At 38.2% G+C, this 15,000-nt stretch overlaps 1 protein-coding gene and 1 long non-coding RNA gene across 7 annotated transcripts in view; one reads left to right on the top strand and one right to left on the bottom strand.

Annotated features, from left to right (window-relative positions):
- Positions 1 to 15,000, bottom strand: part of LOC122626920 (ion transport peptide-like) — a 47,532-nt gene that overhangs the window by 928 nt on the left and 31,604 nt on the right. For 2 of the 6 annotated variants that reach the window (XM_043807507.1, XM_043807509.1), the window contains exons 2-3: positions 3,413 to 3,915; positions 1,380 to 1,500 (exon numbers count right to left, since the gene is read on the bottom strand). In XM_043807507.1, coding sequence (XP_043663442.1) covers positions 1,380 to 1,500; positions 3,413 to 3,885 — 594 coding nt within the window. In that variant the 5' untranslated portion in view covers positions 3,886 to 3,915. Of the gene's footprint in view, positions 1 to 1,379; positions 1,501 to 3,412; positions 3,928 to 7,429; positions 7,799 to 15,000 lie in introns of those variants that run through there. The other 4 variants (XM_043807506.1, XM_043807504.1, XM_043807508.1 and 1 more) reach the window with 4 other exon arrangements.
- Positions 10,347 to 15,000, top strand: part of LOC122626923 — a 9,368-nt gene continuing 4,714 nt past the window's right edge. Inside the window, exons 1-2 of the long non-coding RNA XR_006326758.1 lie at positions 10,347 to 11,006; positions 11,165 to 11,309. This is a non-coding gene — a long non-coding RNA (uncharacterized LOC122626923). The remainder of the gene's footprint in view (positions 11,007 to 11,164; positions 11,310 to 15,000) is intronic.

Genomic DNA, 15,000 nt, shown 5'->3' on the forward strand with positions numbered 1-15,000 from the left:
TTTTTTTTTCTATATAATTTAGAAGAGTCAAATCACTTTCCTTTCGAAAAACTTTCATGTAAATATTAATAAAAAAAAAAAGAGAGAGATATTGTTGATTGGAGTTTAGTAGTTGTTAGTATGTACGGGGTGGAGGACTTTATGGTGTTGTTCTTTTTTTTTTTTTTTTTTTTTTTTTCGACGGGAGTCGGAAACGAAAAAACTTCGAAATCGCGAAAAAACTCCAAAAAGTGTTGCTGCTCCTCCGTGTTATGGGATATCTATAAAAAAAAAGTAGTTTTAAGGAAAATATGTTCTCAAAAATGTTTTCAAAAATTGTAGGGGTGGGGAAGGGGGTTGTCGACGTCGGGCGATTGACGAAAAAAATCCGCATACGAGTCTGCTGTAAAATGCAAAAAATTGCAGAAAATTTGCTGCAATGTCAAAAATATATGTATATATGTATATATATGTATATATATATATATACACATACGGTAGCAGAAAAAAAATTTTTTTCGAGACGAACGGATGGAGTCGTATTCCTATTTTTTTTTTTTTTTTTTTTTCTAACAGTACTGAACAATTAGAGTGCTGTGTGTCATTGGATTAGACAAAATTTTGAATAAACAAAAAAGAAATTTTTTTAAATATATATATATATATATATTTAAAAAAAAATTCGAAATCAATTTACAATAAGACACATATATATCTTGACAGTACTGCTAATAAAATATTTTTGGGTTTTGTTGGACGCGTTTTATTCGAGAACGAAATTACTTAGAATTTCGTACAAACATACTCTCTTTTCGTTTCTCGATGCAGAGTTCTCGATCCAAAGATGATTTTTAATGAGGAATACGGTCCAAGTACGATCGGCATTATTCGGATCCATGATGTATCGTTCAAAGGCAACGAAAAATCGTACGAGAAGAAAAGAAGACTATAATCAAATTAAAAACAAAAAAAAAAGAAAAGAAAAAGGAAAGAAACAAACAAATAGAAAGAAGAAAAAAGATATATATATATATATAAAAAAAAAAAAACATAATAGAAATATCATAATCAATTTTTTGTTCTTTTTTTTTTTTTTTTTGATGCGAATGTAAAAAATTTGTTTGCGAAGGGATCGTGGACTTCGTAGGGAAAAAATGATTTCAATTTTTTCGAACTTTTTTCTTTTTTTTTTTCTTTTTTTCTTTTTTTTTTTTTTTTGAGCATAATCGATAGACGAATAGGATGATTAGGCGAATCGTTGAAACGAATAGGAATAAAGGCACTTAAAAAATTAGGGACTTGTTAATTAATTAGATTAGAAGCACGAAAAAAGATAAGTGCGAAAATGAAATAATAGAAGAAAAAAATAATGAAATCATAAACGTAAAAAAAGAAGCTACCTAAACCCCGGGATCGGCCCCATGGAGTTGCTTGATCCACATTTGGATCTTCTCCATCTCGTCCGTTAACAATAATACGTCCAAGCATCCCTTGAAGTAGTCGGTGGTGAAGCAATTTTTTCTGAAAAGAAGAGAACACTCGATGAGGAATACGTTAAATTCTTCAAAATTTTGATCGTTCCGTCCGATCCGATCCGATCCGATCCAATGGGTTTAAATGTGTGTTGAGTTGCTAAAATCGTGTTGGGAAAGTTGTCCTGAAAGAGTCTAGGGATCAGATGAAATTGATAATGAATAGAAAGTCGATCGTGTTTAAAGCGTAATCTTTTTTTTTTTTACTTGAAAAGGATCAAGTTGTTTGCTAAGATCTTTTTCTTTTTTTTTTTCTTTCAAAAATCACAAATATTTTTATTAAAAGTGCTCGGGGCCCATGAATCTTTTTTTGCTTTTTTTTTTTTCCTCAAATTGGCAAAAATCAATTTGTTCGTGTTAAGATCGTTTTGATTAGATTTTGGAATGATCCAAAAATAGCTTAGTATTCGGATGATCGATAAGAATTGTTCGTGTAAGCAAACTAGAGCACGTCGAATATAAATCATCCTTTTTGTTAGATCGAACTTTTCAAATCTCTTTTCTAAACATTTCTTATTTGTAAGTACCTATTTCTAAAAGAGCCCATATGTCAGAACATCGATGAAATCGGTTCCTTTCTTTACCGATCTCATATCCATGGAGAACATACATATTCCATCCTTTTTGTTAGATCGAATTTCTCAAAAATCTCTTTTCTATACATTTCACCAAATGTTGTGAATACCTATTCTTAAAAGTGTCTACTCCCTCGAACATCGTTGAAATCCGTTCCTTTCTTTACCGATCACTATTCGAACATGCTATTGTACTTACCTTACTTTTACTTGGAATTTCACAAATCTCTTGTACAATATTTTTCAAATATTATTATTCCAAATCGATGAATATATTTTTTACAAAGTTTACAGTATGAAATTACGAAATCGTTAATGAAAATCATAGATCGTTCTATCATCTTTCTTTTTTTTTTTTTTTTCTTTTTCCTTTTTTGTTACTCCTTCGAATTTATCAAAATAAAAATCATCGATTTCGATATCGATTTACGATTTCGGAATATCGGAAAATACACATATGTCGAAACTATTTCCCGTTTGGTCTTATACGCTCAAACTATACAGAATATCCGGCTTTTCCTTCGCAATCGACGATTCTATTTTCGGTTCGGTCGTTAATCCATTCCTCCTTAACGCGCTTCGGCAGAAAACGGCAGGTAATAACGGCCGTGCGTTAGCATTCGTTCTTGCCGTGAGCTATAAATAGAAGAGAAATCTCATTCCGTTTCGATACGCGTGCCACGAGCGCACACGGCTACGTTTCGAGCTGCCAACGCGGAATGAGAGAAACAAGATCACGAATTACGATTTACGACGGTTTTAACCCCGAACGATCCTACGGAGAAGGATCTTTTCCCTTTTTTCTTTTCTTTCTTTTTTTTTTCTTTTGTTTTTTCTTTTTTTTTTTCGAAAAAAATCTTTACTCATCCTTTTTTTTACCGTTTTCTTCATTACTTTCGACGACGCCGGGAACGAAATGTTATATATATATATATATATATATATATATATATATATATAAAATATATAGTATTGAAACTAATTAATTTATATTTACTTCTATCGCTTTTTAACCAAGCTACCTTTTATTATCGCCTCGAATTTTCAATATAATTTGAATATATAACAAAGACTCGGATATATGAATTATATCTATAAATATATAAATAAGAGCAATATATATATTCGTCGATATTACGATATCGTGAATGAAAAAAAAAAAGTCTATTAAAACTGTGATCAAAAGGATGAAATGAAAGAAAAGAAAAGAAAAGAAAAGAAACATGTCCGTTCTCAGAGATATGAATATCTTATATATAGGATAAACATAACCAATAAATGTAACATACATATATACATACATATATATAATTATTGATAGATTACCTGCAAAGTACATGAAGCTGTGGCTCGCGGAAAAGATTATAGCAGTCCTCGCAGATACGATCCAAACGAGCGAAGATGCTCTTATCGTAAACGCCCTTGCAAGAGATATCAAGGTAAGACCGTTTACCTAAGGGATGACTCATGAGGACACCAGCGTCGGCAATACCAAGACAAGACGAGACAAGTAATAACGTAGCCGTCCATGCTAAGACAGTTAAGAGACTTGGGCAGCTCGTCGACGAGGACGACGACGACGATAACGACGACGACGACGACGACGACGAGGACGACGAGGGGTAGGAAGAGGATGACGATGACGAAGAGGACGACGACGAATTCGAGAGACCAAGCTCGTATCTCGTCGTCCTGTTATATGCCGAATGGTTGCCCAATGGCGACGACGAGAAGAACGACGACGTTTGCTTTCTCAAGGATGCTTGACCTTTTTGTTCGCGACGCATCATCATCATCATTGTTGTTGTTGTTGTTGTTGTTGTTGTTGTTGTTGTTGTTGTCTGCAAACAGAAAATAAAGTATACGTGAAATATTTGTTAGAGTGGAGTTTGATGAAGAAAGTAAAGAGAAGAAAATATGGGGTGAGATAAAAAAAGGGCAGAGGGATTAAAAAAAGAAAAAGAAAAAAAAGAAAAGAAAAGAAAAAAGGAAGGAAAGATCGAAAGAAAAGGGAAAAAATGGTGGTTTAGGCCAGATACTGTCTCAAAGTCGGAACACGATCGTCTAGAAACGTTTTTTAAGCGGCGAGGAGGGAAGTATAAGAAGAAGAAGAAGAAGAAGAAGTAGGAGAAGAAGAAGAAGAAGAAGAAGAAGAAGAAGAAGAAGAAGAAGAAGAGGAGGAAGAGGACTCTCAGGTATACCAACAACCTCCCCTCCTTTCGCGGCGAGTCTCACGGGTGAAGATGTAAAGCAACTCTTAACCAGTCCTGCGGCAGCCGCTGTGAATGGACCACACGCAGGCAGGCCCCACCTGTAAACGTCGTCAACCGACAACTTCATTAACCGAGGCCCCTGCGCGCGATCTACGCGGCGTGCTCCTCCTCCTCATCCTCCTCATCCTCATCCTCATCCTCATCCTCATCCTTATCCTCATCCTCATCCTCATACTCATACTCATACTCATACTCCTTCTCATCATCATCCTCTTACTTCTCTCTTCCTCCTTCTCCTCACCACTACCACCGTCGCGTTCACCTTTACCGCGTGTGCGCCTGGCCAGAGAGAGAAAGATAGAGAGATAGAGAGAGAAAGAGAGAGAGAGAGAGAGAGAACGTTTCGCCCGGTTCTCTTTTTTCGGAACATAATCATCGCTCCCGGGTGGGATCTTATTTTTAGCCCTGGCCGATTCTTGGAACTCTCGAACCGCTCTCCTCCTCTATATATCGAGGCCCCACCGGGTAATTGCTTTCGGCCCGATAATTTGCCCTCGGAAAGTCCTCCGAGTCCGGATCGTTAAATGCTTTCGTACGGATTTCCAAAGCTTCCAGAGAAAGAGAGAGAGAGAGAGAGAGAGAGAGAGAGAGAGAGAGAGAGAGAGAGAGAGAGAGATAAAGGAGCCTTTCTCTCTTTCTCTCTCTTTCTCTCTTCGAGGAAACCGTCGACTCTTTTCGAGATTATCCTTAAGAAAGATCGTAAATGTCTGTTCGAGATCGATATCTCGAATTTGTCATCATGGGTTCTTTTCTAAGTTTCATGGATACACTTTTTCTCGTGCTATTTCTTTCTCTTTCTTTTTTTTTTTTTCTTGCTTTTTTCAGTCGATTCCGGAAAGCAAGTTTCGAGGTCGCGCAAGCTCCAAAGAAGAATCGAAGAGGAATCTACTTTTCTCAGGCTTTCTCGAGCATATTCCCCCCCTCTGTCTCTCTCTCTCTCTCTCTTTCTTTCTTTCTCTGTCTCAGTGGGAACGATATCCCTTGGAAAGTCTTTCAGTCCTGCGACGATCGCAAACCGGATCCCCATCGACAAAATCGGCTGAACGTGTACTCTATCCAAGTACATATACATACATACTCACATACGTACGTACCTACGAACGTAGTACTTACTTACGTACGTACATCCCCAGACCGTTTCTTTTCCGCGAAAAATCGGCTCTATATTTAGAAGAGTGCGATCTCGCGAGTGGTGACACACGGTCCAACACATGAGAAGACGCACAATCCACGATCCAGGAGAGACGTAGAGAAGAAGAAAGAGAAAGAGAAAGAGAAAAAAAGGGACAGAAAGAACGTACAAACTCGCAAAGCATAGGTGTTCTCTTATCCGTTTCGCGTATCTCTGCTTCGAAAGAAAGAAAGAGAAAGAGAGAAAGAAAAAAAAAAGAAAGAAAGAAAGAAAGAAAGAAAGAAAGAGAAAGAAAGAGATATAGAAAGGCCGCGAATCGAGTCGAGTCGACTCGAGTCGACTCGACTCAACACGACTCGACTCGAGTCTCAGGTCGGGGAGAGGTACAGCGAGGGAGTGTGTGGGGGGATAGAGGGCAGGATGGTGGGGAGGGAGTAGGAGATATGGAAGGGGTAGAGGGCGGGTGGGGTGGGGGGTGTGACGAGGGGTACACGAACGAAGAAAAAGTCAATGGAGACCGGTTGCTCGACAGGTGAGGTCTTTCCTCGGTGCAGCCACGCACAGGTGTGCAATCTGCAAATACCCTTTGGCAAAAAGCCACACGCTTTCGCGGCCAGCCACGGCGCGGATCGTTCGCGCGAGAACATTCGAGGTCGTATGGAAGGAGTTCCCTTCCATATTCCCTCTTCTCTTCTCTTCTCTTCTCTTCTCTTCTCTTCTCTTCTCTTCTCTTCTTTTCTGTACTCTTCTGTACTCTCTTCTCCTCTCCTCATCCCTCTCCATTCCTCTCCTCCCCGCCCCTATATCACGTGCCTTCTTCTTCTCTTTCCTTTTCCTTCTTCTTATTCTTATTCTTATTTTTATTCGAGATCGACCTCCCTCGATTATTTTCCTTCTCTATTTATCTATCTGTCTAGCTAGTATGTATGTATGTATGATGTGTGTGTGTGTGTGTGTGTGTGTGTGTGTGTGTGTGTGTGTGGAGGAGGGGTAGGTACGTATTTATCTATTTATCTGAACTTTCTTTATCGAAGGTAGAGTTGGATTTTGGAAAGTTTTATTAATCGTTTTTGAAACCTATTGAAAATTGCTAAAATAGAATGTAGATTTTGAACGGTACCTACGCTCTGTTTGTCGTGTACGCTGTCGTATAAGTTTTAGTCGGAATTTCAAAGAGGAATGCAATCGTGGTTGCGATTGTATCCGAAGCTGATGGCCGCGGACACGAGTTACTTAACGTTTTACGATTATATTTCTAAGTGGGTAGTAGGTATATGTTAATAATCCGCTGTGTCGATTACGCGGTGACTTTTTTTACGATCATTTTCCTTCGCTTTTCCTTTTATCTTTTTTTTCGAACGAAAGAAAAAACAGAGAAAGATAGATAGATAGATAGATAGATAGATAAATAGATAAACAGACGAATAGAGAACAGAGAAAATGGAATTTCCTCGCGTATGTAGGTAACCGTTTAACTGGTCCCATCATCGAATTCTATAGGTGAGTTAGTTCGCTTGGTTCGTTCCTTTCTCTCTTTTCATATTGAATTTATATCTCTTTCCGTTAATCCTCTTTGTGTCTACTTGTGGTAACTATAGAAAGATGTAGTATAGAAGAGAAGGATGAGAAAGGAAGAAGAGAAGAAGAAGAAGAAGAAGAAGAAGAAAAAGAAGGAGGAATGAAACGTGCGGGCCTTTTTCGAAAAGGCGACGAGTCCTTTTTATCGCGGTCGGGATATATCGTTTGAAGAAAAGCAACACGGCGGGAGAAGATAAAACGTGGAGAAACTTGGCACGGGGTTAGCGTGGGGTAAGGTGGTATAAGGGGGACAGAGAGAGAAAGAGAGAGAAAGAGAGAGAGAAAGGAAGGATGGTAGTGGTGGATGAAGCCACGAGACCGATGCGGCGTATCGTTAGATGCGTCGGCTCCACCACTCACCAGGTGGTCCTTTTCCCGTGTCGGATGACTCAATCGTGAGAAGGAGTTGCTGGACAAGCTCCTTGCCGGAGGGCCTCGGAGCGCCAAGATCATACGAGGCCCGCGCGCTCGCTCGCTCGCTCGCTCGTGAGAAAGAGAGAGAAAGAGAGAGAGAGAGAGAGAGAGAGAGAGAGAGAGAGAGAGGTCTATCGTGAGTTCTCACACACACATACACAATCGCCTTCGTCGGCTTATTACGAACAACCGTCCCCATTGGCGTCGACTTCTTCTTTTTACCCCGAAGTTTCTACGGTTTTTGTTTTTTCTTTCTCTTTCCTTTCCTTTCCTTTTATCCTTACTTTCCTTTTTTCCATTCGTTCGGAATTCTTTTTTTCTTGTTTCTTTTCTCCTTTTTTACTTCGTTTGTTTGTTTGTTTGTCTTTTTTTTTTATTTTTTTTTTATTTTTCTTCTTTTTCCCTTTTTTTTGATCGGAAAATTATTTTTATATATATATATATATATATATTTGTTTGTTTCTAAATACGTAAGAAGACCTACGTTTTTCTTGGAGATTCCTCGTGATAAAATTCGTATAAAAAGGAAGAGATCAAGAGAAAGAGAAAAAGAAGGAAGGAAAGAAATTCGAAAACGAAGAACGACGAATGACAAGAACGAGACGTAATGTCATCGTCTCACCCTAACTCCTAAGGTACCCATACCCATATCTATACCCTTTTTTTTTATATATATATATTCTTCGTAAAGAATCAAGTGGTCGCGGTAATAAGCCGTGTTAAATAATTACAAAAGGGAAGAGGGTGGTTGTGAGATGGGGAGGCGGAGGATCGGTATAGCGATTTTGAGCTCGAATTTTAAGAAAGATTCTCAAGACGGAAAGAGAAAGAGAAAGAGAGAGAGAAAGAGAGACAATGAAAGATTTCGGCGAATGAAAAAAGTCGATGATCTCGATCGCAGGTGCGGCCGAGGTCGTCGCCAATGGGAGGCACTCTCTGCGAGAGAGGCTTGCATTGGCGTTCCGTGCACACATACACACATATACATTACATTTATCATACATATACAATCCATATATATATATATATATACACATATATAAGTACGTATACATCCATCGTACGGAGCGATGGTGGCCTCGTCGGACTCTCGGGAGGGAACAGCGCAGCACAGCTTCGGAATAGGACTCTTGTTTTTACGTGCGTGTGCGTGCCAAGGAGAAACGGTGAAGAGAGAGATAGAGATATAGAGAGAGAGAGAGAGAGAGAGAGAAAGAGATAGAGAGAGAAGGAAGAGAAAGGAAGGAGGGGTCCTCTAATTAGGCGATCGGCCGCCGCCGCCACCGCCGCCATCGTCGCCGCCGCCGTCGAAGCCATCGGTATACCAAGTACCATATAACATATGCCATGGGACGTGATGCGATACGTGCTCTACACACGTTATATGTATAACGCTTACGCGTCGAGGAAGAGGAACGGGAAAAGAAAGGAGGCTGAGAATGAAATAAATAAGAGAGGAAAAAAGAAAGGGGTGGGGGTTGGGGAAAGAACTGAAGAGAGAGAGAGAGAGAGAGAGAGAAAAGTAGTAAGAAAGAAAGAAAGAAAGAAAGAAAGAAAGTAAGAAAGAAGGAAAGAAAGAAAGAGGCACCGAAAAAAAGAGGAAGGTCGTAAATCAACCGGCAATGAGGCACCCTGGGCCCTACCCTGGGACCTTCTCTCTCTCTCTCTTTCTCTCTCTTTTTCTCTCTCCGTCTCTCTTTACTCGAACGTAGGCCCCACCCGTGTTGCTCCCGGAACCACCCAACCACTCGCTCTCTCTCTCTCTTTCTCTTTTTCTCTTTTTCTCTTTTTCTTTCCCTTTCTCTGTCTCGCCCAATCTTTGACGTTTGTGGACTCCTCTCTCGAGTAAGGGGAATCACGTACGCATTTGCTTTATCTTTTTATAGTTTTCTCTCTTCCTTTCTTTTTCTTTTTTTTTTTTTCTTTCTTTTTTCTTTTTCTATTTCTTTTTTGTTTTTTGTTCTTCCTTTCCTTTTCCTTATTCAACGACTCCATCTTTCTTTCCCAATGAACATAACCTCTTCTTAGAAAAAATCCTTCCTTTCGATTCCTCGTAATAATAATAATAAAAAAAAAAATAGGAATTATCCGGGTGCGATTCTCGACAAAATATCGTCACGTAAATTAAATATACATAATCACACAAATACATACATATATATATATACATACAACATGTATATATACATGTGCGTACGTACGTAGATACTACCGTACGTATATACATATCTCGAGTGAAAGCGCAAGTTTGTGTCATCGAAATCATTATTACGGCAGGTGTGTATACGTAAAAGGGAGTCCGAGAAGTGGGAGTTGGGATAGTAATACTCGTACTATCGTAAGTATATACGTATATATGTACTTAAGTGTATATATATCCTATGTATGCATGTATGTATGTATGTAGGTATCTGGAAAAGATTGGTTCGGATGAAGGGAGATGGAGAAATAAGAGAGATAGAAAGAGAGAAAGAGAGAGAGAAGGGAAATAAAGAAGAAGAGGAAGAATAAAAATAAGAAGATGAAGAAGAGAAGAAGAAGGATAAGAAGAAGAAGAAGAAGAAGAAGAAGAAGAAGAAGAAGAGGAGGAGGTCGAACGCTGGAGGCAACGAGTTGAACGGACGAACGCCGAGAGAGGAACGGATCCTCGGCGTCCTCGATCGCGGGATCCCGGAGCAAAACTAACGATCCTCTGCTCGCGTCCAAGATCAACACGACGATAATTTAATACACGAGATCGCCACCCAGGTGCGCACTGACGTGTACAGATGCTGTCCGGCCACGTGAGGGGAAGTTGTACGTTCGTTCACGTGCTTGTATCGGTATATATATATATATATATATATATATATATATATTTATATATATGTATTCATATGTATGTATATTATATATATATATATATACATATATAAATTTATAATATATATATATTATAAATTTATATATGTATATGTTGAGTGAAAGAAATTGAGGGGAGAGGAAGACGATCGAGAAATCTAAAAGAGGAGAAAGACGAGAGAGCGGCTAACTTCTCGCGGCGCTTTTGTTCTTTCTTCGTTCTCGTTCCTTCTCTCTTTCTCTTTCTCTTTCTATCTCTTTCTTTCTTTCTGTTTCTCTCTGTCTCTCTCTCTCTCTCTCTCTCTCTCTTTCTCTGTTAGTTCATTCCTCTAGTTCCCACACTCTCCACAGTTCGCCGCCGTTCCGTTTCGTTATCTCTTCGAAAGCAGCGAAACGCGCGACATACTTTGCTCCCGATTTGTCTCTTCTAACATCGCAAAATCTGTTAAATATGTACTTTTACGTACATAGATATGTACGTAGATATATTCAAACCTGTCCATATGTAGATAGAATGAACGAAAGATTGAAAAAAAGAATGTATTTATCGATCATTACAAAAATTAAAAAAAGAAAGAAGAAAGAATTAGCCTGTAGAAAGTATCGACGAATAAAGAGTAACCGATCTTTTTTACTACCAACGTACTTTTCGCTTATTTTCTATATAAATGTGGATATATATGTACGTACATGTATATATAAATATATGCGTGTAACGCGTGTGTGTGTGTGTGTGTATGTTCTGTGTCGATAGAAATTAGTTTCGTAGAAATTCGAAAATAAAGAATGTTTGCGTTTATATCTATTTAGTATAATTCCTAACCTCTTAAAATTGTCTAGGTATGAAAGACCACGTATAAATATCGCGATGCTTCGGTTTCCTTCCCAATGGCCGACGTTGTTTCATGTTCCATCGCGCGATCTAGACTTTCACCTTTTTGCCAAGAGACGAAGAAGGAAATAACAGATGAAATCGTTGGATCGTGTAAGTATATATATACATACACAAACATACACTTACTCACTCACTCACTCGCTTACTTACTTACTCATTTACTCACACAAACGTACGCACGCACGCACGCACGCAGCCACGCATGTCAACGCGTTACTTCTTTGAAGTATATAAAAAGAAAGAGATAGAGATAGATAGAGATAGAGAGAGAGAGAGAGGGAGAGAGAGAGAGAGAGAGAGAGAGAGATACGTTTCTTAAAAATAATTGACTAATTTGAACGCTCATACTATAGATGAATAAATAAGAAAGACGATCCCGATTTATCACTATACACATTAATAATTTTCTTCGAAGTAATTAAGAAAAGAAATGAGAAGAAAAAGAGACACGTTTCTTAAAAATAATTTTACTCGGTAAAAACTTACTCACCCTATAAATGAAAAATATGATGGCCGTTGTATGTAAACGTTAATACTTTCGAAAGTAAAGAAATAAAATTAACAGAAAAGAGAGAGAGAGAGAGAGAGAGAGAGAGAGAGAGAGAGAGAGAGAGAGAGAGAGAGAGAGAGAGAGAGACGTGTTCTTCTTAATTTATTATAGTTATATAATAATCATAATCTATTTCTACTTATCAACTTATAGATGGGATAACTTATAGCTTAACCTATAGATGAAAAAATAAAACGATCGATAGAATAAAATCGATAATGGAATATGTAAATAAATAAATAACCTATACAATGTAAAAGATAACGATATAAACAAAATAGAAATTGAATGAGAAAATACGTACGAGTGTATGTACGTTGAATGTGTGTACTTTGAAAAAATAATTTGTTACGTTAAACTGACTCACCCTGTAGATGAATAAAATAAGACTAGCGATATCGAATGGTGTAGACTTTGTATAGACGTACGTACATATATATATATATATATCCTACGATTTGAGATGCGATCGTCCAGGTGGAGATATATATATATATATATATATAGATACATACATACAACATACACACATCATAGATGCATACATACGTACGTACGTACACATACGTACATACGTGAATATATACATACATACATAATAGTATACAGCATAGATAGATGCATATATATATATATATACATACATACATAAGTCGAGTGATCGCGTGCCGGCAAGATCGAAAGGTTAAGCGGTACGCGAGAAACGCGAAAGAGAGAAGGAACACGAAGAAGAGGAACAAAAAAAAAGATTAGATAGAGATAGAGAGAGAGAGAGAGAGAGAGAGAAGAAGAAAACGGAGAAGAGAAGGAGAAGGAGGAGGAGGAGGAGGAGGAGGAGGAGGAGGAGGAAGATCGGCTCGCAACCGCTAATTATTTGCCCGACGCTGAGAAAGAAAAAGAGAGAAGAAAAACGTTTCTGATGAGAAAGAAAGATAGATAGATAGATAGATAGATAGATAGATAGATAGATAGATAGATAGATAGATAGATAGATAAAAAGAGATTGCGTGAGAGAGAAAGAGAGAGAGATAGAAAGAGATAGATAGAACGAAGCAAACCGAACACTGTGGTATGGCCGCCGCGGTTCGCCACCAAGAAGGCGCGAGCACGAATAGAGAAGTCAATGACGTCAATTGTGTGTTCAACATAATTATATAAGGAATGGGTCCTATTAACCTATGTCGACGTACACGTCGATTAAATGCAAAACGATTTCAATCGTCATAATACACGGACTGAATTCATTCCAGCGCTATAATAGTCTTACATTTTTTTATCAGGCTTAGTTATATTTGTCTTTTTCTCTCTTTCTCTCTCTCTCTCTCTCTCTCTCTCTCAGACACATTCTTTTTCTATCTTTCTTTTCTTTCTTTCTTTTTTTTTTTTTTCACACAACTCGATCCTTGCCCGTCACCGTCGTTAATACAAAATTATTTTTGTTCCTACCGACGGACCCGTGTCCATTCGTGTTTTCTTACGAATTTTATTTCTTTTTTTTTCCTTTTTTTTTTTTTTTTTTTTTAACTCGATCCTCTAAGCCATTCAATTTTTCAATACAGATTATTTTTCACCTACGGTGTCGCCGATTTTTTTGCTTCGTTATGTTTTCTTACCAAGTTATGTTTTACCTTCTTCTTCTTCTTCTTATAATTCTTTTTCTTCCTTTTCTTGCTTTTTTCTTTCTTTTTTGTGTTTACGTTATCGACCACCATTTTGGAAACAGAGTTAATCACGTCTATCATTTTCTGAAATATGATTATGTCTTCCTTCTTCGTCTTCTTCTTCCATCGGTTATTATTTTTCTTATAGGCTTACACATTTCTCTCTCTCTCTCTCTCTCTCTCTTTCTCTCTCTCTCTCTTACTCTTTTTACCCGTCCAACGAAATCCATCTCCATTGTCGTCCATTTTGACGAAAGAATATAAAATAACCGGAAAAAAGAGTTTGAAAAAAGATTAAAAGAAATGGATATACGCAAATAAGATAAATAGATAGAAGGACAGATAAATAGATGCATAGATAGATTTCGTAGTGAATGAGATGACCGAGTCGAGCCGAACTGAGCCGAGTCGAGCCGAGTCGAGTCGAGTCGAGCCGAGCCGAGCTGAGCTGAGCTGAGTTGAGCTGAGATGAGATGAGATGAGATGAGATGAGATGAGATGAGATGAGATGAGATGAGATAAGATTAGATTAGATGAGATGCGTTGAGATCAGACGAGACAAGACGAGTCGAATCGAATCGAATCGAGTCGAGTCGAGTTGAGTTGAATTGAGTTGAGTTGAGTTCAGTTGAGTTGAGATGAGATAAGATGAGATTAAGATGAGATTAAGATGAGATGAGATAAGATGAGATTGAGATGAGATGAGATGATCGTTTGGTAGGCAAAGTGAGACCGTTGCTCGATCGCGCGAAACGAGCAACCTCACTCTCTCTCTCTCTCTCTCTCTCTTTCTCTCTTTCTCTCTCTTTCTTTCTCTCTCTCTCTCTCTTTAGTGCCGTTCCTTCATCGCGTTGCAGGTGCAACGAACTCACCGGTTTTGCGCTGCGTGGTGTACCTTCGCGCGCACGGTTAACGCGCGCGCGCGCACGCTCTCTCTCTTTCTCTCTCTCGCGCTCACACTTTGTTTTATTACGTTTCCTTGTATGGACAATGTCTCTTTCTCCGTCTTTCTCTATCTCTCTTTCTCTTTCTCTCGATATGTTATATTCTATGTAGGTATAATAGTACTAATAGTAGTTATAATAGTAATAATGTATCCACACGCGATTCGAGTATACAACTCGGCGGCGATCTTCACTACGCGTAAAGAAGTATTTTCAACAAGAGTAACATTCGAAATCTAATTTCTAATTTCTAGATTTGTACTTATCTACATAGTTGAAACGAATGAAGTCAGCTAACGTTCAAGATCTATATAATCGGACTTTGATACTTCTTTTCTGACACGATCGATCGATCGTTTCAACGGGAGTCATGGTCAATGGGAGAAGAAAAAAAAAAAGGAAAAAGAAAAAAAGAAAAGGAGAGAAAAAGAGAGAAAAAAAGAGCGAAAGAGGAAAAAAGAAAAATGCAAAAGAAAAAGAAAAAAAGAAAAAAGAGAACGAAAGAAGAGGGGAAAAAGTAAAAACGTATAAGGAGAGGATGTGTGGAAAAAGAAATAAAAAAGATTTCTTCGCGGAGTTAACATACATATGTAAGCTCGATTGGAATATCTAAAAAAGAAACACGT

The sequence above is a fragment of the Vespula pensylvanica genome, chromosome 2, assembly GCF_014466175.1.
Source record: "Vespula pensylvanica isolate Volc-1 chromosome 2, ASM1446617v1, whole genome shotgun sequence".
NCBI lineage: Eukaryota > Metazoa > Arthropoda > Insecta > Hymenoptera > Vespidae > Vespula > Vespula pensylvanica.